Here is a 25,192-nt window from a genome sequence, read left to right on the forward strand (position 1 = left end):
TGGAAAATGATTTTCATGCTCAGCAGTGCAACAAACAGATAAGATACTGTGTTGATAAGAAGAAGTAGCTTCGACTCCAGTACTGGAATGGCTCTCTGAATTTGATTGTGTGTGGTTTTATGCTAGAGCTGGGCTATACTAAAAAAATTATATTATCTTAATTTCTGATTTAATAACTGGTGTTTCCATTAGATATTTACACATTGGATGGATATGAGGTGCATTTATTTAAAATTGTACTCAACTAGGTTGATATTTTCTGAAATGTTTAGTTAATCTGCAACCATTTTTGATGAATCCAAGACATGGTTATAAAGCAGACATGTCACAAATAAACCCAAAGGACATATTTTCAGTTAAATTAATATCATTTGTCATTGGGCTTTAGTTGGACAAAACAATGCATTGGGCCTTGAAACTTGTGAAGGGTTTATAAACCAAAGCATTCATAAATCGAGATTTATAAATCGATACATTATCAGTGATTCATCTGTATAGTATTGTGTATATTTGTGTGTTTCAGTGTTTGATATTTCAATAAAAATGGCAGGACATCATAGCGTGGAGCGGCCTTACTCTGCTCTCAGCTGGATGAAAACACTGAGATGTGAGAAACAGTGCGAGTGAGCGGGAAGGTGGAGCAGCCCAGCAGCTCTGCCCCACCTCTCTGCTGTCTCTTTATCGCACCACGTTAAAGGCTTTGCATCCCTCAGGTTACCTAGCAACCTGGCATCTCGCTCAGCTCCGTTGCCAGGCAACCGGGGCCTGCAACCATAATACACGCTCCTAAGCGGCCCATCCCCCGTCTCTCATCCCTCCTTTCTCTGTCTCTCTCATTCCATTCTTCACACCTGAGAAGTCTGCCCTCCTTCTCCTCCACTCAATACTTTATCTGGCTGTTAACCCTTCATCAGCCTCTCTACTGGAGCATGGATTACCAACATATTGTCCTCTCTCGCCTTCTCCATCTTTTTTCGCCTTCATCACTCTCAAAAGAAATGGCATCAAACCATGCATATGGCAGAACTAACTACCCTGTTGATCCTTCTAATAGTATGGTTTTTTGTCAAACCCCAATGCTGCATGCAGCAGTGGAGCACTCACTGAAATTTGATCCTTTGGATTTAGTCCAATATAATCCAACAGCACTATAGCGGATAACTGTTAGACCTATGCACTTGGGCCTTCTTTCTATTTTAGGGAGTGTAAGTCCTTTGGGAAATGAAATGGTGAATTAAAGAGGCTGCTTAAAAGCCGTACAAATTCATGATTGCAAAAATCTCATATTCACTGAGATTACATTCAGCACAGAGCCAGAGACACATTTCTGGATGCTCAGACAGTTACAGCGCAAGCACAATCTCATAGACATGCCAGACATGCTAATAACTTTTATGTTCTATAAAGGCTTTATCAAAACAAAACAAAATATATATAAACCATTTTTGTGGAAACTATAGTAGGAAAATCACTTGTAATGGTTTGTTTTCTCTTTTATCTTACAGATAATTTCTTCTATTTAATTGGGTAACAAATCATAAGCCATTCAGGTGGAGAAAAATATTCGTTTTTTGACTACTCAGAATAAAGTCATACAAAAATACACAAGCCTATTGCAGTATGCTAAATATTACATGTCTGGCCTATAATTAGAATTAACGCCTAAACCTAAACCTTAATTGTGACCAACCTCACCTCTGAGCTATAGAAAGGAATAAAATATCCACTAAAAGAAGTAGCCACAATCTTCCATTCGATAGGTAAAAACCTGCTTGAAAATGCTAATTAACATGAAAGGAACAAAACCTAAGATTATCTATAAGACCTAAAACCTAAATGCTTTGTGTGCTTTATTAAAACAAGTCTTACCTCGCTTATTAGCAAAACAAAGACGACAGAGCTGCACAAGTCCTGTTGTTCTATTCTCCTATCTTCTGTTATCGGCTCATTATGAAGTGTGTGTACAATAGTGTAATTTGGGTATATAAAGCTCCGGCTTTGGCCTGTGGTCAGTGTGAAAGGGCTATTATAGAGACAGCAGGTTGAAGTGTGGTTAGAGGGGAGACCTGGGAGCAGAGGTCACATCCCAGGTGCAACTTAAGTCCCTTCATCCCCTTTGATTGCCTAATAACACGCACACACACACACACACACACACACACACACACACGCACACACACACACACACACACACACACACACACACACACACACACACACACACACACACACACACACACACACACACACACACACACACACACACACACACACACACACACACACACACACACACACACACACACACACACACACACACACACACACACACACACACACACACACACACACACACACACACACACACACACACACACACACACACACACACACACACACACAGTCGTGCAGACACTCACCAGTGGCCCCCTCTGACAGATGTCTCTGTTTAAACTGACAGAAGTGCGCCCTGAATCCCTCCCACTCCTCCACCACCCAGAAAACCCTTTTCTTTCCCTGCACCACCCGCCTTCCCCTTCCTCCACGCTCATTATGGCAAACTTTTGTCTTGTTTCCTCCTTCTCTCTAACCCGACCTGCTCCACTCCTCCCCTGTCTCACCCTACCCCCTCCCTGTCTATACACCCCTATTCATGCCAAACCTCTTCGTGGCCCTCCTCCACCACTCTTAACCCCCCTTTCATTCAGACCAACTCGCACACTCATTCACCCCCATTGTATGGGCCCCGCTCCATACGTCCAGCTTAGTGCAGACATATAAATATTGCATGCTGGGAAGAGGTGTCTGGATTGCAAGCTGCAGGGTTTTGTCTCACAAGGCAGTTTGAACGTCATCATTGTGTTTTTATAATGTATAATGCAGAGGACTTTTTTGGTTTGGTGTCCTCAGACTCAGGGAACTCAGGACATGCATTCATTTTGGTAGCCAAATGTAGTGAATGGAAATGAATGAGGGGATGTTACAGTAAGTGATGTAAAAAGTGAGTTATGCACACTATATGATTTGGCACCAAAGTCAGTGACACCGCTCAATGATCAACGCCCTATATAAGATCTGGGCATCTGTTAAGCTTGCTGCATTTAAGTGATTTTTTGGCACACTCGGTTTTTTGGCACTTGTTTTCTGCCTGGATAATCCCTTAAAAACCCAAATATATAAATGAAAGATACCCCCTCTTGTGTGCTTACAATAATCAGTCAAATTAAACTATTTATATCTGTAAATGTGTATATCTGTAATGTAATTGTTATTCAAATATGAGTGTATTACCGCAGCAGATGCTTTTGCTTTTGAATTCATCACCTTAAGTGTGCATCTTGCGATAAGCCATGTGTGAATCCTGGATTTAAATGCTGTGCTTCACTTCAGGTTTGAAGCCAGCTTTAAGTTGCAAGAACAACGCACGTCCAGTATCAGATGCAATAATGATTTCAGATAAGTGCAACTCAACTGGTCTTTACAATCTGTGAATGTGGAAACTAGGCCTTGCAGATTTTTGTAGCTGGCTGGATTTCCAAAACAGATGGTGTGTGATACGGACTAAACTCAACTTTGGGCTACTTTAGGGCTCAGCATCTGAGAGGCACCGAATTGGCAGGGAACAATCACGTAACCTGGTAATCATGTGTCCACACAAGATAATGACACTGGCCAAGCTACAAATGTTACTGTGTGTGTATGTGTGTGTGTGTGTGTGTGTGTGTGTGTGTGCGTGCGTGCGTGCATGTGTGTGTGTGTGTCAGGCGCTCTCCAGGGTCAGGCTTTTATGAGGCTATGATTAGATTCTGCTTCAATTTTGTGGAGAAATATGAAGCAGGCTCTCTTTGTCTGTCCATGTTGCATGCACAAATGCACATGCACATATGTGAACACACACACATCGCAGTCACACACACTCGCGCAGCAAATACTTTTGTTTAAAACAAACAAGCTAAATCCCCCTTGGTTTTAGCTGAACACAACCCCCCACAAACCCCCTCTACTCTGCATACCCCCCTCTCTTTCTCTCTGCACACACACACACACACACACACACACACACACACACACACACACACACACACACACACACACACACACACACACACACACACACACACACACACACACGCACGCACGCACGCACGCACGCACGCACACACACACACACACACACACACACTTTTGTCTACACCTGTCCCTCTACTCCCTTCCCATCCCACACACAGTGAGGATAAAAATAGAGAAACAGCACGGGAGGGGGGGGGGAGCGATACACATCACAAACCCCATCAGGCGGGGAGAGATAGAGGCAGAGGGATGGCAGTAAGGGAAGAGACGGAGGGAAAATGAAAGAGAGAGAGGGAAAATGAAAGAGAGAGAGGGAGCTGGGATCTGTTCTGAATTGAAAGTGCAGCAGTAAGCAGTGAAGGGGAATAGTAAACAGTGCTGCTGACCACATAAATATGCTAAATTAGCCTACAAAGCCGCCCTAGTGGATAATTGCTCATCATAGCTTTGCCCCATAGGGAGTCTGCCTGCCAGGCATCTTAGATTCCACATGGAAACACGCACAGAAGAACATACACAACATGCACACTAAACACGTCCTGAGTGCCTCTGATAAACATCAACCACAAGACCTGGATGATGTACGAACGGGAAGATGGTGTCTAACTTCCCGGTCATTCTCCAAACCATACTAAAGTGACAAGCAATGTTAAATTGCAAACCAAAAAATGTGTTTCAGTGATATAGACAACACTTTAGTGACGCGGCTGAGGACAAATGTGGATTTGCAGTATTTATAACCGGCTCAATTACCTGTGCCCAGTTGATATTGAGATGTTCGAAACTCCTACACTGAAGATGTGGAGGGAAGAAATGATTGGAGTTATTGAATGCTAAAAGATTGTGGAAATCTAATCTTAATAAAGAATCTGATGGTTTGCTACAGTACATCCATAATTAATGCGATGTACTAAAACCCAACACATTATTGTAACCAAATAACAGCTTTTCTTTAATCAATGTGTGCTTAGTTACCTGCCGGTTTTCCTACCCCTTTTTGTGGTGTTGGATATTTATTGTGCATTTAAAAAAAAAGGTACATTATTTACATATATTTTAAAAAAATATGTAAAAGCTATTTAACTCTTACTGTAAAGAAATAACTACTGTACATCACTCCTGAGCTGCTGCACGTTGAGAGTACCCAGCTGAGTCCATGTAGGTCCTTATTATTATTGTAAATAAATATAGGCTTTTCAGCCCGAGACATAAATAACAAATTCACTCTCTCTCTCACTCTATCTCCAGCCCAAGCTCAATAAAATACATAACAGCCTCTGTCATGTTTGCATGATCCAGCAGTAACCCTGGAACTACTCCAATTTATCGGCTAAGGAGCTCTGTCATTCCATATGCATTAAATCAATATCACATCCACAAACTTTTATTATATTTTTTATATGTGTATTGATCTTCTGCTGTATCAGTAATTGTTAACTACTTGTCCTGTGGCGCTTTTTCTGCCTTTTTAATAATTCATTAGGCGTGTGTGTGTGTGTGTGTGTGTGCATGCGTGCGTGCGTGCGTGCGTGCGTGTGTGTGTGTGTGTGTGTGTGTGTGTGTGTGTGTGTGTGTGTGTGTGTGTGTGTGTGTGTGTTCTAATCAAAGAGCAGGGAGCAGAGTGCTGCCTGGAGAGCAGTGAAGCATGACAACACACACCTGGTAAGCTGCTTATCACACTTTAATTTCACCTACACTGAGATCAGCGGACGCCAGCGTGACCAAAACAGATGTGCGTGAGTGTGCTTGTTTGTGTGTGTGTGTGTGTGTGTGTGTGTGTGTGTGCGTGTGATCGTGTGTGTGTCTATGTAAAAACATGTGTGTTTGAAGTAGAACAAAGATGAAGGGGAGTGATAAACGCAGAGGGAAGAGGGTGCAGATTAAATGGAGAGAGAGATATCAGCGCTGGAGAACAAAAGGAAAAGATAAGGGGAAAGATAAGGAAGGAAAAACAGCAGCAGTCGGCTTTGGAGAGATAGAGCAAAAGATAGAGGGGGGGAGGGAGATGTGAGGTTAAAATCTTTACAAGAGGACCGGGAGTGAAGTGAGGCCGGAGAGAGAGGGAGGGAGGATGGAGATAGGATAAAGCCAGGGTGATTTTATAAGAAAGACTACTGTAACTTTGTTTTATAGAGGTACAAATGTAACCTTTACATTTTACTTACATATAACTGTCAGGGATATAGATGCTGGCGATTGACAAGTTTACTAAGACTTCATTTGAAAGAATCTGTTGCTTGTAATAGAGATTCTGTTCTGAATGGAAAATGGGAATATTCCTGGTAAAAATAAAACATAAAATTGAGTGTTAATCTATTGAAAAAACCAGCATGGCAAAATGATATTGCAGAATGAAAGGTAATCCAAAGGCATGGTAGTATACTAAAAGCAGGATGAAAAAAATAAATATTTAGAGCATCCTGAATCCAAACATTTACTTCACCATCCCCCCATCACCATCCTTTTTTTTTAACAGCTCTGAGACAACCCAGCCTGAATTGGTTGTATAGAGGCTGAGCCCTGACCTCTGACCTTGGACACACGCTGTCCTGTTGCTACCAACCCTCTGCACTAAAAAGACAAAAGCCTTTGTTTGTCCTGAAATATTTAATACATGGACTGCTTAATGACTATTAATGTTTGTTTGCTTATTCGTCCTGCCTCAGTTGGCAATTATAGTCATGATTTTAATCAAGCATCAACAAGGTAAAGCCAAACATTTAGGACTATCTTTTTTACCTCCCTGGATCCTTTCCTCATTATTCCCATTTGGTGACAAGCCCTGCGTACAAATGAGAAATTCAATTTTCAAGTGCAAATTAGCACTGATAATGCGACAGCTAAACATGAGCTCTTTCGTGTGGATGCATCCCAGGGGGAATCTCTGTACCACATCTAATACACCAAAACATCTGTGTGCTACAGTGGGACTTGCTAGTGGTTCCACTGTTAAATGTCTGCGACTGTGACTAATATAATGTAACTCTCTCCCTATCTTCATCTCGTGCTCCCTCTCTGTGTCCAAATTAAACACAAGGCGCAGGACACTCTGATAAGGCCATCTGTTCATCTCCCTCTCTTTTTCGCACAATCCTTCTATCCTTTTTCTCATTTTCCAATCTGACAGTCCACTGCCCCTGCTGAAGCTAGCAGGGGCAGTGGACTGTTCGAGGTATAGTATCTCTGCAACTGGCTCTGTGTTTGCCTTCTTCCTTTCATTCCTCTACTGGCTGCTTGGAACCGTTAAATCGGCGTTAAATCTCATCACTGAGTGACAGACACAAGCGGCAAGAGCCCTCTGTGGCGCTGGACTTGTCTCCAAACCTTTAATTGCTTGGCCACGGTGCAAGGGGGAAACACATCTGTATGAGTGTGTGATGCTATGGCTCTATTAAAGTTGTACGAGGGGCCTGACGTGCCACCGGTATCCGCAATTAAGAGCCGCGATCCCCAGATTCAAGAGTGGCATGAACACGCACACATGCACACACACCTCCGCCCCCTTGCCCCATGGTGAGCCCAGGATCCGACTATGAAAATGAGTTTGTGAGAAACTAATCATGCAGCTTAACAAGTAGAGCCGGGGAAGAAGGGGGGGGAGGAGGAGGAGGAGATGGGGGTGTGAAACGGTCAAAAGGGTCAACTAATCAAGAGGAGGGGAAATGAGACGAGGGGTAGAGGAACTGCGAGGGGGGTGGAGGGAGAGGGACTGACGTTGAGAGGAAGACTTAGAAGAAGGGTTACCATAAATGACTGTGAAATGAGAATCCGAGGAGGCAGCGTGAGCGTGCAGTGAGGGGAACTGAGTAAGAGACAGCAGGGATGAAAGAGGGATACCATGAAGAGATTTCAGAGAGGGAAAGAAACGAGCGACGAAAGTATCCTGTAATATTCTACTGGTGCAGAGAAACTGAGGGACGTGAGGGGAGGAGTTGAACAGAGGACAGAGGGGATTTGAGGGGGAAAAAAGAGAGATAAAAGCGAAAGCATGGAGGGAAAAATAAAAGGAAGAATAAGGAAGAGATGAAAAAGAAATGCTTGGGGAATGAAAAGAATTGGACAATGGGAGGATGTGTGAAAGGGAGAGAGAAGTCGTCTGAAGTCATTTCTAAATCCTGTCAAGGAAGGTAATAGACTGGAAGGGGGAGAACGACACACAGGGTAGAAAAGGGTATAGACAGGTAGTGGAAAGTGATAGCAGAGCTCAAAGTTAGAGAATGCTGGAAGCCATCAAGCTCAAATACACCCAGCAAAACAATGCTTTGAATTTATTAGGGGGATTCAGATTGATCCTTAAGCAGTGTTCAACCTACAAGAGGGTTGTTGGAAGGAATGAGTGAGAAACAACTGTGAGTCCTTTTAGTGAAAAACTGTATTAACTCAGTGATCTCAAATAAAAACACTTTCATAGGTTCATCGAGAGTACTCTGTTTACTCTGAAGAATGTCTCAAACTGGATAGAATAAGTAATAGGATCTTTTTTAGATAAACAACCAAGGGGAAGAGCAGGATACACCAAATTGATGAAAAGCAACACGCAGAAACAGTCATGTTGCTCATTAAAAGTCCAGTCTTATTGAAAAGCCAGCACACGAGAGCCACACCCTCGATTCTGCACTCGTCTTTCTCGGGGGAGTGGAGCTTCTGACTGTTTCATGCCGGCTCTTTAGTAAATCTGTCCCATTAATGAGCATCCTCCCTGCAAATGTTTCCTCCGTGTGTCCAGAATATTCATCACCATTTCTCTGGGACTATCTGCTTCTGCCACAACCGGTTATTTAAGTCATCAGCAACAGGAAAGGATCAAACCCAGGAGAGAGAGTGAGTAAGCAGGGTAAGTCAAAGGACAAAGGGCAGCACGGGAGGGAGGAACCAGACACAGCAGACAGTGGAGGGCTGATTTCCGCAGAAAGGTCAGACTCCTTAGCAGGCCCTAATTGGATTAATGTCATTATTAACATGCTGCGTTTCTGTGTGTGACTGTGTGTGCACGGATGGAGAGGCATTTCCCAGCTGCATGAAAAAGCCATATGTATGTATGGATGCAGGGATTTGTATTGATAAGAATATTTCCCCTCCCCCAAAAGTATTTTCTTCAGGCTCTCCTGCTACCATTTCCCCACATAGATCTTATCAACAACATAGCTTGCAGAGAAGGTGCAAAAAACGGAAACTCCAACAGTGGCGGAGCGACACAGGGAGAATCAGATAGAGAACGGCTCAGAGATGGTGAAGATACATTTGCCATTATGTTAAAACTGCAAATCAGAGTTTGGATATGGTTCGGAAAGTCTCATCTCTACTAAACATCCTACAGCCATGCACTCTGTCGCCCGGGTATTATTGCACACTTTTGATGCAAAAAATAGGGTAAAAATGAAAAAATGCTCCAAACAGCCACTGTAAAATCCTCTTTTAACTGCAATGGAAACCAGGTCAGAGAGAAAAAAAAGAGAGAGGGAACGACAGAGAGGTACAGCCTACGAGACAGGTACAGATCTCGCACAGTGGCCCATCCATAATGAAGAGTGTCCAACCCCTGCCCAACTGCAGCACACGATCCCTCAACAAGGGAGACTGAGGGAGACTGGGATGAGACAAAGGGGAATGGCCACATTAATTACACACACTCTCTAGGCGGGAGCTATCACCGGAGGCTAACGGAGAGACCGACAGAGAGATGGAGAGACAGAGAGAAAGAGAGAAATGGAGATGATTATGCTCACAGAGATCCCTACGTGTCTCCTGTGAGAGGGAGTGTTTGTCCTTAGCAGCAAGACGCCTGCTGGCGGCTTGAGTTATGTCACAGTGTTACTAATGGGAGCTGAACGTCCACTAGTACACACACACACACACACACACACACACACACACACACACACACACACACACACACACACACACACACACACACACACACACACACACACACACACACACACACACACACACACACACACACACACACACACTGATCTGAGGCCGTGTTTGTGTGTATACAAGGTAGCGAGCGGCTGTGCATTTAGATTGGGGCGGATTTGATATTAGTGTATTTGCAAGCTTGTGTGCATTGTTGCATAAGTGTGAATGTCTGGGGATATGTGTGTGTGTTTGCACTTACCCCTGGTAGTGTTTTCTGCTCGTGGAGAGCGCTCTGGGCTTTCAGTGCCGACTCTCTCGCACAGTACGTCAGAAACGCACATCCTGTCAGATAGAGAGAGGCAGGGAGAGAGGGAAGAAGAAGGGAAAGGAGGAACGGTAGAAAAGGTCAGCGAGGAGCTCCAATATTTTTCATCCTCTATCTCTGTATCAACCCCTACAAAAACACACACAGCCACACCATTTAAAACGTCTCCTTTTCTGATGCCTCCCATGAGCAGGCTCTACTAGGTATGGGACGATATGAAAGTTTAATGTCACGATTATGCTGGCCAAAATAACTGAGGTTCCCAATAGTATGCCAATTAGCATCTAAATGCTTAAAGTTCTTAACGAGGCATTACATATACTAGAATCACCTTTCTAACTGAGTTTGTATTGCTTTACAGGTAACACAAATCTTTTTTAAGTGAACATATAACATGCCAAAATAAGGAAATAATAATCCCCCTGCATAAATAAAAATGTATAGTTTTGTGTTGATAACTCCTGTAGTTTTTTTTGCCTGTTTCTATTTTCACGTCTCTACCATGATAGCGATCTAGACTTTTTATAGGTTAGTCAACCCAATAACAAAAATATACCACGATAAACTCTGAGTTTTCAACGCGATCCGCAATAAAATCCTATATCGTCCCATCCCTAATCGTCACCTATTCTGATTTAATATAAGGCTAACTGTGCGAAAGGATTCAAAAATATATATATTCATGCACTGTAACTAAACTTGACAACACCATGATGATGCACTCTAGAGCAAGAGAAGGACACTCCACGGCACGGCACATTTCAGAACGGCACGGCACGAGTCAGCACACATGACAGTACCACAGACGTGTGCGTGGGGCTAACAAGGCCTTACAGTCAGGTTCCTAAACCAACCACTATGCATGCCTCACGATCACTCCAAATACACTCCCTCTGTTCTCCTATGTGCTGTACCTGTGTCTGTGTGTGTGAGGGAGGGGTAGGTAGCAGAGCTGGCTGGCCAGAGCTGTTTACTACACCTGTCACCAGCACTAAGACAACAAGATTAGCAGCAGGTTAGCATCCCGGTGACATCTCAGACAGACTAACGTGGATTCAGAGTAAAGAAGAGACGATTAGGATGAAAACATTCACACACTGTAGATCTGAAGAATTGAGCATGACTCAACATAATGACAGACACACACAGACACACACAGACACACACAGACACACACACACATCTTATGGTCCATCTCATTGCTTTTAAGAGGGGCTTACTGTGTCCGTGGGGATTCTCAAAACAACAGATTCTTTCCCCTGTGTCACCCAGGCTTACAGCCCCATTACACTGATTGGAGCATACAGCCTAATCTGGTTCAAAACACACAAGACCCCAGGTCATCCTGTGAGTGTGTGTGTGTGTGCCAGAGAGAGAAAGAGAGTGTGTGTTTGCTGCAGTTTATCACCCATCTATTGTAAGAAGGGGGCATTATTTAAAGACTCTTAATCATTAACAGGATAAGGAGTCTTGTAACACTGTACGCCATATATCAAAGGACACCTTTATATAGTATTCTTTTTAACACATTTTGGCACAAGCATATTCATGCATGAGCAGGTTTTTGATTCACAGTGTATGTGTAGTACTGACTGTGTGTGCCTGGTTTCATGATCTCACGTTGCAGTGCTAACAGGAGATGGAGACGAGAGGAGGTGTGACAGTTTCCATGGTGACATGTGACTCTCAGCGCCGGAAAATCCACCCATCTATCTGCCTTACTGTCACACGTCTATCTAGCTTTCTGTCTGTCTATCCCCACCTGTCTTTCTTTGTTTAGGCTGTGTTAGAGCAGCGAGACCTACCTTTGTGCATGCCAGTGTATTTGTCCTTAATCACAGTTAGCTCATAGATCTTGCCAAACTGCTCGAAGATAGGCTTGAGGTCCTTCTCTTCCAGATTACGGGGAATCTGCCCCACGAACAGCTTGATGGCGTCGGCCTCCTTCATCGGGACAGAGTGGAGAGGAGGACTGGGTACTGCAGGGGTACACAGATCAGGAGCAGTCGTCCCTGGAAAGGAGGAACCAATGCTGGATAAGCTTTGGGTCACAGCCAGAGAAGTTGGCATTGGACAGTAATAGTCACAATAATTATACTAAAATTGTTTTTAATTTAACAAAAGTGGTGTGACTTACAGTGGTAACAAATTACACATTCAAAAGTATGCACTTTAAAGAGTTTAAAACTCCTTCGGTATCACAATTATATTTGTAGTATTCTTTCTTTAGAACTTATGTTCATTATATGTCATTTATTACATTGAATATAGTGTAAGCATAATTAAAGTGGTAACAATATAAAAAATAAGGATACCAAAAATATATCAGTATAAAAAAATATCAATTTAAATTCTAAAAAAAATGTATAATTTAAATAGGGTTTTGGGCTACAAAATGTGTGCCTCAATTATGCAAATAAACGTTAAAATGATTTGCTTGAAACATTTGAGTATTTATTGCCCAGTCTGGTGACAAAGGGCTCCAGTAGCTTCTGGTAAAACAATTATGCAAATGTTAATTAGCCAATCAAAAAACAATAATGGGACTTTTCCCTCCCAATTAAATATATATTAATACATCGAAAATATCTGTAAGCATTCATTACCTTTTGGTGGATAAACAGCGTTCGGGATCCCTACACATGAGACAGAGAGGAAACAGCGTGATTGGGGGTAAATCATGGCAATAGAGCGGTTTCTTTGTTTAGCCAGCTGTAGGTTACAGCATACACACGGATGTCATGGGGCTCCCTTGCTCTTTGTCCGATCCCCCCTAATGTACACATGCACATACACACACGCCAGAACAAAACAAGGCAGGGAAATAAACAGGCTACACACACCAAAGCTCTTACCGTGTCCAGAGGATGCTTATACGGGCAGAGTGGTGCCTGTGTGGATCCTAAATTAAAGAGGGATGCTCTCTGTTGTTGTGCCGTCCTCCTTCCTCCCCTCTCTCTGGATGCTATCCACTCTTTGTGCCTCCGTACTCTCCCTCTTCTTCTCCTCCTCCTCCTCCTCCTCCTCCTCCTCCTCCTCCTCCTTATCCTCGGTGTTCAGATACTACAGGCTCGGCTGTGTTTTTTTGTTGTTTTTTTCACAAAACTCCCGGTGTTCCCGGTCTGGAAGTCTGCAGGTGGTGGAGTAAAGTCCTAGCAGGTGAGTCCGAAGCACAGCTTGTCGCCAATGAAATGTAGTCAACCTCTCGACTCACAAAATCCAGAGTTAACGTAGCTAGTTAGTTTTCACTTTCGCCAATTAATCAATTAATTATAAAGTGATAACAGGCCAACCGGTCGCTTAAATTCGCGCAACATCCAGCAGTTTAAACTTGCCTAGTTGCCTTGGAGACTTAATAGTCGTGCCGATATTGCTCCAACTTTAAATCGAGGTGATTTCAACCTACTATTCTTGCGTTTTTCTATTCTTGTTGCGTCTCACCCGTTCAGAGTCTGGATGGCTTTTAACGTCCTACGCCGGTGTCTCTCCTCTGTCTCTCCCTCCCCCTCCACTCAGCCAAGCGGTTAGCTTGTGACGTAACTGCCAGGGACCGTCAATATATATGTCGGCCTCACTCACACGAAAAATAAATAAAACTAACCCATACTTACTAAATAATGAGTATACTTCTCGTACACTCAGCGATATACATACTATTTTTATAGGACATTTTTAGAAGTAGTATAGTTGCTTTAAAAGTATTTTCCCGAGCGACAATGTGTGGGGGAGACTTTTTCCACACGGTTCCTAGGCAACACCGTGCGCGGAGCCGCCTATTGTTCTAGCCGTGAGCCCTGGCCTTGGTGCTGAAGCGATGCCTCTTGACGTGAAGCCGAAGCGCGCCGCCGCTGGTTGTGCACGCAGTCACGACTACTACAGCTGTTCACGCCCGAGCCCAAAATCACGCTCACACCCACTCAGAGTAAAATGTGTGACAGAGAGAAGGAGAGATAGCTCCGGGTTGGAGTTGGCCTACTTTACAGCCTGTACTTTGGAAAACTGGCCGACATTGGGCCATTTTATTTCCTATGTTAAGACAGGCAGGGTCCAATGTTAAATCTGAACAAACTAACATAGCATGACACATGTATTTGAATGTTCTTTGATTTATCGTGTGTGCATGCGAATGGTATTGGAAGGGGGAACATTGAGTGAAAGAGAGAGTCATAGGGTTCATGGTAATTTACTCCAAAAGGTCACCATCTGCCTGCCTTGCCTCGTGCCCTCTGTGAGCAAGCATCCCCCTCCTCATTCATTCACCATATAGCCTACACCCCTCACACAGAGCACACACACACACACACACAGAGCACACACACACACACACACACACACACACACACACACACACACACACACACACACACACACACACACACACACACACACACACACACACACACACACACACACACACACACACACACACACACACACACACACACACACACACACACACACACACACACACACACACACACACACACGTATATCTCCACACCAGGGGCTTTCTTTACAAGAGCAGCACCGGCAGAGCAGGCACGCAGCGCCCTGAGGATGTGAACGGTGAGCAGGCAGAGGGCCGCACGCCACCGGAGCGGTTAAGCCTCCCTGCACGATGGAGGAGAAACAGATATAAAGCACGGAAGAGCAAGAGCAAACTTTATGATTCTCAGATTTCTTAAAGGTCATAACCAAAGCATGTGTCAGATTGGTCCATCTTGTAAATACAAACAGTGGGGGAATAAGTGCTCTGTATTAGTACAAGTCAGACATTTCAAATCTTATAACAAGGCCTATAACACTATTAGCAGCGAGATAACAGTTCCTACAAGTACTTTAAGTATATTATAGGCTACTATACGTGTATGATACTTAAATTACCAGTATAAAAGTACTTAATTAAATGTGTTCATCATTTTAATGTTGCAGCTGGTGGGGCTTATTTTGCTGGGTACCTTAATCCATAATATAACATCATCTATTTGTTGATTTGTTGACAACCTGAAACTGCAAAGTAAATCTTGACTATAGCTTTCAAAGAAAGTGAAGAGAAGTTTAAAGAACAATATGTCCTCCTTATAACAGGACTATGGTACTTAGCAAAGTTGCTAGCCCCTTTAAACTTTCAAACTCTTTTTCCTCACTTTTATTTTTGATTTATTATTGGCACTTATCATCTCCTACTCTTCAATCTGCACCTCTTAAACTTGTATAATGCTTTGTGGACCTGGAATAATCTCCATGATTATCTTGCTTTTGAAATGCTGCCTTCTTACCAGACATCACACCACATTTAATAAAAGAACAATGCTTCATAAAGACAACTTTTTTACAGTCCAGTTAAACCAAATATATATTTGGGAAAACCAAGGCACGCTTGTAAGCAAAGCCGTGCTTATTCAATATTCTACAAAATTAACATTGAAAATAAAATAAAAACAGACAACAAAGTGCAAACTTCAAAACATAAGGAGACATTTCCTCTGTAAGCCGCTTATTTCTGAACCCTACACCTGTTTTTGAGACTCAACAGCGCCATCATTTGGAGGAAAACTGGCTATATCACCCTGAGTTACTGAGTAAAATCAAACATGACACACCACTTCATTTCTGTGTTGTTTTATTTAAAATGAAGCTTTAAAGATATGAATTTTCACACTGTTTTCTCTTTTTGCATGATAAAAAAAGTCTGTGTATCAACATTAACAATCGTATAAACTCTGGTGGTAACAAAGAACATTTGCTACAGCTTCTTAAACCAAAAAAATAAATTACATGTTCTTTAGATAATAGATAAATTACTATCTTTTTTGTTTTTATATAAAAAGTATTTTTTACTATGAGGGATTAGAGACAAGAAAGACACATTCAAAGCCACAATCGCAACACACATACACACACACACACACACACACACACACACACACACACACACACACACACACACACACACACACACACACACACACACACACACACACACACACACACACACACACACACACACACACACACACACACACACACACACACACACACACACACACACACACATCCGATACTCACAGGAACGATTCTTATGTCAAATGCAAAATACTTATATAACAGTAAGATGTGAATAAATGCAGTCTACAACAACACTTCTGATAATTCTACTCAGTTATAAAACATAAGCGCCAACTATGTTCAAAGAAATTATAGACATTAAAACATATCTGACAAATATACCGACTCCTCGCCTTTAAGTGTGTGTACGTCTTCTACGGAAGAGAAACATAAGAGAAAAAGCTTAACGAGTACTTACACACACATTCAGACGTTGCCACCTCACAAAGCAAAACATTTACTTCCTGGTCAATGCAGAATGATTTGATCCATGTCATGAACTAAATTATTAAAAGTAAGAAAGCAGTCGACATGAGGTTTCCTAATTCTGTTTTCACCTTTTCTCATAGGACAGATTCATCAGTCCCTCCTAGGAAGGCGATGATGGATGCAAAAAGAAAAGATATTGAGATGAGGTTAGGAAACAGGAAGGACATAAAATAGTTTTTGATCAGTCAAATGCAAAACTAGGTCAGTGAGGAGTGAATTGTACAATGTACATCTCCAAACTTGATCTTCTATATTACTCCTATTTGGAAGAAAACATGCATTGCTTAGTAGCTTCAATTAGCTTAGCGTTCTCTGCCATAGAGTTACATGATTTTTTTAAAAGTAACACATAAATGCATGAGCGTTAATCCGCAGCATTATATAGTCGCCGAACAAGTGCGCTTTCTTCTCAGCATTTCATTAAAAAACTGTGAGCCGTTTTTAAGAGAGAAAAGTATGAAACAACAACCGTCCCATCAATATGAGTATTCCTTATTTTTGTCAGATATGAAGTGAGCATTGTTAAGTTAACACATATCTGCAGCTCCAACAGCTTTCTTTAAAAAGACTACGTGTTTATGTTACTGACATGAATACATTAAAGGACTGCACCAAGTCTGTGCTGCTTGTTTAACATCCATGTCTTAAAAACCTTCTTGTTTGGGAAGAATCTCACTTCTTTCCCCTCTGATATATTTGGTAACTAACTGCCATGGTCACCCCACTGCTTTGGTTCATCTGTCCAAAACTGAACAATAAGAGGACGCGTGAGGAAATATTTTTGGCAAACAGAAAAAATACATACGACAAGTTAATAAAATCCTTCTAGCTTAGTTGGGGGGCTGCAGTGCACAGAAACACAGTAGATCTATTCCAGTAGATCTTCAGCACACGTAGTACACACAGTTTATCTAGCCCACATTATTTCTTCAGCACGTTTCTTTTCATAATTAGTGGTATGCATATGTTATTACATCTGTTTTAAGATCCTCTCGCTAAAAGAAAGGCTTGATTTGCTGTTCGAACGCAGCGTTGTCCTCAGTGAGCACATTCCATTAAAACCTTTCAGCTTTAGAAATAAGCCACCAAGAGTTGAAAATCACTGCAAGTGCATCTTTCGGTACCGTGTGACGCATAACAAAACTGTCAAAGCTAACGCACAAAAGTGAACAGAAGTGATCTCAGTGGAATATGTGGTTCTAAATAGGCCATTTGAAAATGTGTACAGAGAACTGGAAACATGAACCGGATGCTTTCACAGTGGTTTACCTGAAGAATCAGGAGAAAATAGCTACATTTGATCTGAGACCCGAGCAGATTTTCTTTTACTCTGGGCTTTCAATTTCTACAGACTTCTTATTTCAGCTCTTCTGAACTAATCCTTGCCTTCTTGCACACCTGGGCTGCCTGTGATTGGCTGGTCATTGTCTCTTGGCACGCTGAGCACTCTGGGTACACGAGGCACAGCAGGCGGTCTTATAATAGGAGTAGACGCACATCCTGGCCTGAACCACCATGATACAGTTGTGACGTCTGTCCCGGCAGTTTTCATCTGTAAACAAGAGAGGAAGATGAAGGAAGAAAGATAAGATCAAATAAAACTTTATAGTACACGCAAACATTTGTCTTGCATTACCTACTACCCTGCCTGAGGACTAACATTTGTAATTGTAATTTAAAAGACCGTAACAAATAGTCAAATAAGTATCCGTTAATATATCTGCCTAAACAAATAAAACAAAATAATTGATCCCCTAAAAATAATATTCAAAGACACTTGTTGGCATGCAGATGACCAACTAATGAGGAGGAGTTATAACTTATATTAGTGTTTTGCTTCATAATAGATATATAGACCTCATTCATATCAACTATATACCTTTATTATTCTGAAGGATCTTTTGTTTTGTATTATATTAAATGATATGTTCTCTTGCTCTGAGTTGGATATAATTGGCATTTTCTGTACATTGATGTACAGAAAATGTATATGTTAATCGTGGGATGAGTAATGTATTGTAAGACAGGTGTGGTGCTTATTGCCATGGCATCTGCTAATGGTGAGTTTTGAAATACACAAACACACCCACCTGAGACTTGGGGGCTGCAGGGTATCGTGTTGCAGATTTGCTCCCGTTCAGGTTTGTTGTCCAAATCACATTCATGGCTGTGCCTTTTTTCTGGCGTTAGACACCGTACTTCCCTCATTTGTATGCCTTTTCCACAAGAGCGTGAGCACTGAGAACAAAGGCATAGAGAGTGTCAATACTACAGTTGTAAATAAAAACACATCACAATTTATAGACTTGTCCGTTCCAGTGTTGTTTGCACTGTCACATCATTTCTCTTTCCAACATTATGTTCTCCCCTCCCCCCCTCGTCTCTCACCGAGCTCCACTCTGTTGTGAACCACAGAGGCTCGCACTCTCCCATCTCACACTGTTGCACCGCAGTAGGCTTGTCCAGATGAGCGCACTCACTGGCTGGTACGACAGTAAAATCATTCCCCATCTTCTGGACACAAATGACGTCCCGTCGCTGAGTTCCATTACCACAGGGGACATTACACTGGAGAGAGAAAATACATTTTAAAACCAGGAATACAATATCTGTAACTGTAAGAGGAAGTCTCTTTTACTTCAGAACTAAAAAACTAAAACTATATATGCCTACATAAAGACAACATTAACTGCTTATTAAATCTCAGATGATTTAATTAAAATCTAAAGAACTAAACATGTAATTCTCTGTAAAATGTAAAACAACATTATTGAAAATGCAACATTTTGTTTATGAACTTTTTCATCAAACTCATAGTACAAACACAAAACAATGTATTTAAACTAGAAACTCGAAACAGAAACAAACTGAAAAGCAAAGAAAACGAAATATGTCAAAATTCATTTAATTTTTAAATAAAACTTTCATCAAAAAGCATCAACATTCAAATCTATTTTTCCTCCATTCCTCATGTATTTCATTCGTTCTTCATCCCCAGTGTCCTACCTGTGTCCAGGAGCTGCTGTACCACATGGTTATCGCCAAACAGGGACCCCCGTTGCAGGCCTTCATCTCTGCTGGTTTGTCCCCAACACAGTCCCCTCCTCCACCTCCCTCTCTCACCCCTCCTCGAGTCAGACACACCGACTCCCTCTTCTGCACCCCGGGGCCACACTGCGCTGAACACTGAGGGACAAAGTGCAATATCATGTAGAGGATTACTGTTAAGTGCTGTGATGTTTCTCTTTTCTTGCCTCTGCGTGTTACTCACAGTGTTGGACCAGTCAGTGAAGTACCAGTTGGTTACACAGGGGCCCATGTTGCACTCCTCACTTCCTTGTGGGCTGGCCCCGGTGCTGCACTCTTTTTCGTTCACCTCGTTGCCTTGATCGCTGACGCAGAGCACACTCCTCGTCCTCCTGCCAACCCCACAGTCCACTGAGCACTGTGACAAGTGAAGGGAGGACAAACAAGAATGAGACGGATAAAGAAAGGGCGTACAGTTGAGGGATTTTAAGTCAATCATTCACATTACCTTAATTAGAATCTAGAGTTGAAGAAATGCTACTTGAAAAAACTGTTTGAATGTTGATTATCAATTAATTAATCCTGTATTTGTTCCCAAAGAGCAGATTGTTGTGCACCAGGAAAACATAAACAAGAATATGTTTAGTTATAAATACAAATAAATGATGTGTATGTGAAACTATAAAAAGTTGTTGGTTGGCTGGAACTTTTTTTATGATGAATTGTGTTTTATATTTTCATATTTATCCAAAATGCGTAATTGTTTAATTAAAAAACATAAATTAACCCCACCCATGGCAAAATGTCTGCTGTACCTGACCATAAATAGTTCACCTAATAAAATAATTTAAAAAACTAATGATAAAGACACAGTGACTGAATTTTAAAGGACAAAGCCCAAATTGAAACTCCATGCACTCAAGACTCTCTGTCATGATTTCAGATTCTACATAACTTGTCTTCTTTTTTGACATATGCAGAGCCATTAGCAGATGCATTTCCCCGTCACAGTGACCTACCGTGCTCCAGTTGGAGCTGACCTCCCAGTGGGAGCAGAGGCCGAGCTGACAGGCCTGGGTGGAGTCGGGGGGGGTGAGGTTGGCACAGCGCTGCGGGTGGACCATGGTGGAGCGGTCCCCAAAGCTCTGCCTGCACTGCAGCTGCCTCTGCTGCACCCCAGGGCCACACGACACGCTGCACTCTGACCAGGAGCTTGCCTCCCAGCTGAGGGGGGGGGAGGGAGGGAGGGACATTTTGAAAATATATTGTTCAGGAAAAATACCACACTAATACTTCAATAACATCCAAAACTGTCCGTCTGTATAATATGCATTTTTCATATCGCAACAAATCATGTATAAGCTAACAATGACATCAGCTTTTTTCAATTAGTTATGCTTTTACTTGAATGAAATTGAATAACTAAAAAAATAATACATGTTATCAATACTTTTTGACTGTAATCTTTAATTACATTGAATAAAATTTGCCAGCACAGTGACATAATGTCAACCACTTTACAGTAGAAATAAAAACCATGTCTTTATAAGGAGTGTTTTTTATGTAGTTATCAGCAATGTAAAAATATTTGTTCTCCCTTCCCAGAGTGTTAAATATAAAATAAAAGATATGATGTGAATCTTTAAATGTAACTGTGTGTTTTCTTACAAGGGTGGGCATGCATGAGGGTTACAAGGCTCCTCCTCAGGAATCGGCCTGGCTGCAGAGTCACACTTGGCCTCCGGGACTTCATCGTCTGTGTGGCGGTTTATACACAGAATGACTCTGCTCTGAGACCCTGCGAGAGAGAGAGAGAGAGAGAGAGAGAGAGAGAGAGAGAGAGAGAGAGAGAGAGAGAGAGAGAGAGAGAGAGAGATGGACAGATAGATGCAGAGAGAGAGAGAAAGGTTGATAGATGCAGAGAGAAAGAAAGATGGACAGATGGATGCAGAGAAAGAGAGAGACAGATTTCATGTTCTTGTACCTGCATCTAGCAACCACAGGGGGGCGACATCACTTTATCCAAAGTAAAGCAGTAATGTTTTTTATTTATATAAAAAACATTTGTTTTTGATTGGTCCTAAGTCTTGAAATAGGGTACAGACCTTTATATTTACAGTATATGCTACAGACATTATTTGGGAAAGTATCTAACAATACAACTGTTATATCCTTGATGTTCAACTTGTTATGAGTTCATACACACACATCATTGATGTAGCTTTTTGTAGTGTATGGGATTCAGCCCTCTTATTGTCATACTATATTTACTAGTAGGGCACATATAATGAATTTCCTATGTGCTAAAAGACAGCATAAAGTTTTTTTTAAAGAATAAACTTCCAGTCAAACGGTTTGATGGATGATCAAAATAAAAAAATTCCAGTTGGGCCAAAATTGGGTTAAGCATAAAGCAATGAAATACAATGCATATTAGGTTATAATAGGAGTGTTTGAACTCTGACCTTTGCCACAGGAAGCAGAGCACTCTGTGAGTTCTCCTCTCCTCCACACAAATGGCGGCTGAGTGTCCGGTGGCAGGTCGGTGCGAGGGGGGATCCGAGCATTCCTATTGGGGGCAGAGGCTCGGGGACGGGACCTCTCAGGTGTCCATTGGTCCGAGATGGGGGGAGAAAACACAGAGGTGGAGGAGGAGGAGGAGGGGAAGGATGGGACTGAAATAGGAGGAGGAGCAGGAGGAGGGTCTTCTACTGACACAGTTAGAGGACCTTGAAAAGAAGAAAAGAAAAAATACTGATGTAACAACTTCTTTTGAACAATACATGTCTTTTTTTAAACCAGAAATTTAGATGAAAACGGTTACATAAAAGACAACAGAAAAACAATGGACTTTTACCACATCATAAATACATTTCAAATTAAATACAAATCAGCATGTGGGTCTGATCCAAAATGATAAAACATATATGGGGCATATTTTGGATGAAAAGAAAGCCAAACAGATATCTCACACAACCACCCCAAATAGGCATAGTAAATTACCCAGAGTTCCCCCTTATTAGGTACAATTACTAATCACAATGCTCAACCAAATCCAAAAATGGTCCCACATCGAGAAAGTGTAGAAACAGGGAACAGAGAGTGAACATTGGAGGCACAAACAGACACAAGGAGGAGAAAAGCGCAGTGAGAAAAGTGTGATAAAAAAGGCGAAATATGTTTACATATTGGGAGTAAGCAGTGAGTCAGATGCTTTTGATGTCATGGTGAGGTCAGTGTCTCATGACAGCGAACATGTGAGCCAGATAGCCTCCCATGTAGGTCATACACAAACACACAAACACACTTGCACAACAATCCTAGCACCACACCCATCCTGATACATAAACACATCATCACTCTCATGGTTTCACAGTAGCGTTTCCCTGAGTCATTTGGAAAGAATGAATCTTGAGATATTTGATGAACGGTTCCCCTCTGCCACTGACAAGATTGAACTATGTGCTGAACATGACTCTGTCTCTGTGTACAACATGCAGAAAGCACAGCTGTCAACAACAGAAAAACGGAAAATCAGGAAGTGTGATGGACGTACTGCGAAGAGGGGCCCTCCCTGGGTCTCGCTCCCACTGCCTCTCTCTGGGTGTCTCCCTCTCTCTCTCCATCACCCTTTCCCTCTCCACCTCCTTCTTCTCCACAGGAATATAAAACTCATAATCGATGCCTGGGTTCTCCTTGTGGAAAATGATCTAGAGAGCAAGACAGGGTGAGAGAAGAATCAGAACAAGAGGTGAAAAACACCCAATGAGAAGGAACACCCTAAAACAGCTTTATGGATCCCCATAGAGAAGTGTACTAAGAATGAGCCACAGAAAAGTTAATAAGGCACTGGCAGGAAACCACTGTCAAGCTCACAGATGCCTCAGCAGGGTATATGTTTGTCACTATGTGCCCCCCCCCCCCCCTCTTATTATTAAACCCTGCAGACCATCTTAAACAACTTAACATAGCCACGGTCATCTAAACTTAATCAGCTGGAGTCCCATGGCAACAACATTAGGATCTGCTATATTTTGCTTGAGATGGCATTGTAATTCAGGCAGCCGATTGGTCAATGCTGCACTTTGATCCAAAGGGTCGTTTATCAATAACTATAAGATAGACTAATGTAAACTTGGTACATACACTCCACAGAGGATGACTCCTTCTCCCCATCATCAATTTATCCGTATGACAATGAAAGGATTAAAGCAAAACACATTATCTTTTTAAAACCATAACCTGTAGTTTTTACGCTCAGGGTTTCTGAACATATATTCTTGGACTATATGACTATGTACAGTATTTGCATGTATAAATATCTATGAAGTGTTTTTACAGTGTGTTTGATTTATATTGACAGAGACAAATGATATGCACATGAATATTGATGCATTAAACTAAATCTGTGAACTTTAGAAATGATGGCAGGCAGACAGTGTTACCTTTTGACAAAATAAGACTAGTTATTTTCAGTTTTTATGCTAAGCTAAAATAAGAATTAAGCATTACTTGACCTCTCTCGTCTGCTACACTAATGTGATAGTAAGATAAGGTAAATAAGATGAGTGCTAGCGGTAGCCGGAGACTCACCTAAACTCTGAGTAAACATGAGCTGAGCAGGACAACATGAGATGTCCTAAAACAGTCAGTGTACAACTGCAACACCTAATTTTTCTCCTTCAGTTGCTAGGCAGACTTGTCTTTTATTCTTTTTCCATTCAACAATATATTAAGCAGCGTTTAATGAGCAGCACAGCCTCATAGTGAACTGCTGAGGTTATAGACTTTTAGTCTTTTAATGTCTTATTTCAAAATCCCATAAAGCCTTAAAAAATGCAGGTGATTCCACTGCAGATCAAACCCTGGCTTTGGTGGACGCTTGCTATTTCTATCCCCCATCCTTCCCTGTAGCTCCTGTAATTAAAGCTGCAGATGCCTTCTGTTCTTTAATAAGATCTTAGCCTGAGGTTAGAGTTGTTATTATTAAGCTATGGATAGCCTGATATGGCTCAAGCTAAGCATGAGTATAGCTGCCGTTATCCCCCTCTAATGCTAACATAACGAAGAAAGGCAGAAATTGACACAGAGCAGGGGAGCATTGCCTCAGGCTTTCAACAATACAGTTATAGAGAGGTGAAATACATGTTTATCCACATGTTCATACAGTATGTGTACGTGTGTGATTCTTATCATAAAATTCATTATGTCATGCCCGGACTCATGTTTGCTTACAGGGTTCAAATAAACAGTGTACTTACATATAGCTGGAGCTGTGTGGTGGTGGGTCCTGGAGCCCCGAGGGTCTCTCCTTTCTCCTCCTCCCCCTCCTTCTGTGCTCTAGGTCGGTTGTAAGTGAAGGTGGTCCCTCCTGCCTGGTACTCCCCTGGAGGGTCCACAGCCCAGCGCCCGTTCACCACTGAAGCCCCCGTGCCACTCCTCATGGCTGGGGAAATTAGGGTGGCATGTTAGGAAGGCAGACATGAAGAATGGAGCAAGAATCACGTTATATTTTATTATTTTAAAACT

At 42.0% G+C, this 25,192-nt stretch overlaps 2 protein-coding genes across 14 annotated transcripts in view; both read right to left on the reverse strand.

The window, feature by feature from the left end:
* Positions 1-13,776, reverse strand: part of LOC307045718 (CUGBP Elav-like family member 3) — a 28,065-nt gene extending 14,289 nt beyond the window's left edge. For 4 of the 13 annotated variants that reach the window (XR_013809977.1, XM_079691595.1, XM_079691601.1 and 1 more), the window contains exons 1-4: positions 13,114-13,774; positions 12,865-12,894; positions 12,064-12,270; positions 10,193-10,275 (exon numbers count right to left, since the gene is read on the reverse strand). Coding sequence is in view for 11 of the 13 variants with exons in the window: in XM_079691595.1 (XP_079547721.1) it covers positions 10,193-10,275; positions 12,064-12,208 (228 nt within the window). In the remaining 2 variants the exon portion in view is untranslated. Of the gene's footprint in view, positions 1-10,192; positions 10,276-11,172; positions 11,250-12,063; positions 12,271-12,864; positions 12,895-13,113 lie in introns of those variants that run through there. The other 9 variants (XM_079691604.1, XM_079691594.1, XM_079691596.1 and 6 more) reach the window with 7 other exon arrangements.
* Positions 13,777-15,864: 2,088 nt separating this feature from the next.
* adamtsl4 (ADAMTS-like 4) overlaps positions 15,865-25,192 on the reverse strand; it is a 34,747-nt gene continuing 25,419 nt past the window's right edge. The window contains exons 8-18 of the mRNA XM_079691579.1: positions 24,925-25,109; positions 23,220-23,373; positions 22,129-22,392; positions 21,332-21,461; positions 20,683-20,887; positions 19,908-20,081; positions 19,643-19,822; positions 19,025-19,204; positions 18,727-18,874; positions 18,023-18,188; positions 15,865-16,736 (exon numbers count right to left, since the gene is read on the reverse strand). Of these exons, the coding sequence (XP_079547705.1) occupies positions 18,058-18,188; positions 18,727-18,874; positions 19,025-19,204; positions 19,643-19,822; positions 19,908-20,081; positions 20,683-20,887; positions 21,332-21,461; positions 22,129-22,392; positions 23,220-23,373; positions 24,925-25,109 (1,751 nt within the window). The 3' untranslated portion in view covers positions 15,865-16,736; positions 18,023-18,057. The remainder of the gene's footprint in view (positions 16,737-18,022; positions 18,189-18,726; positions 18,875-19,024; positions 19,205-19,642; positions 19,823-19,907; positions 20,082-20,682; positions 20,888-21,331; positions 21,462-22,128; positions 22,393-23,219; positions 23,374-24,924; positions 25,110-25,192) is intronic.

This window comes from Notothenia rossii (assembly GCF_949606895.1).
Source record: "Notothenia rossii genome assembly, chromosome: 7".
NCBI classification, from domain to species: domain Eukaryota; kingdom Metazoa; phylum Chordata; class Actinopteri; order Perciformes; family Nototheniidae; genus Notothenia; species Notothenia rossii.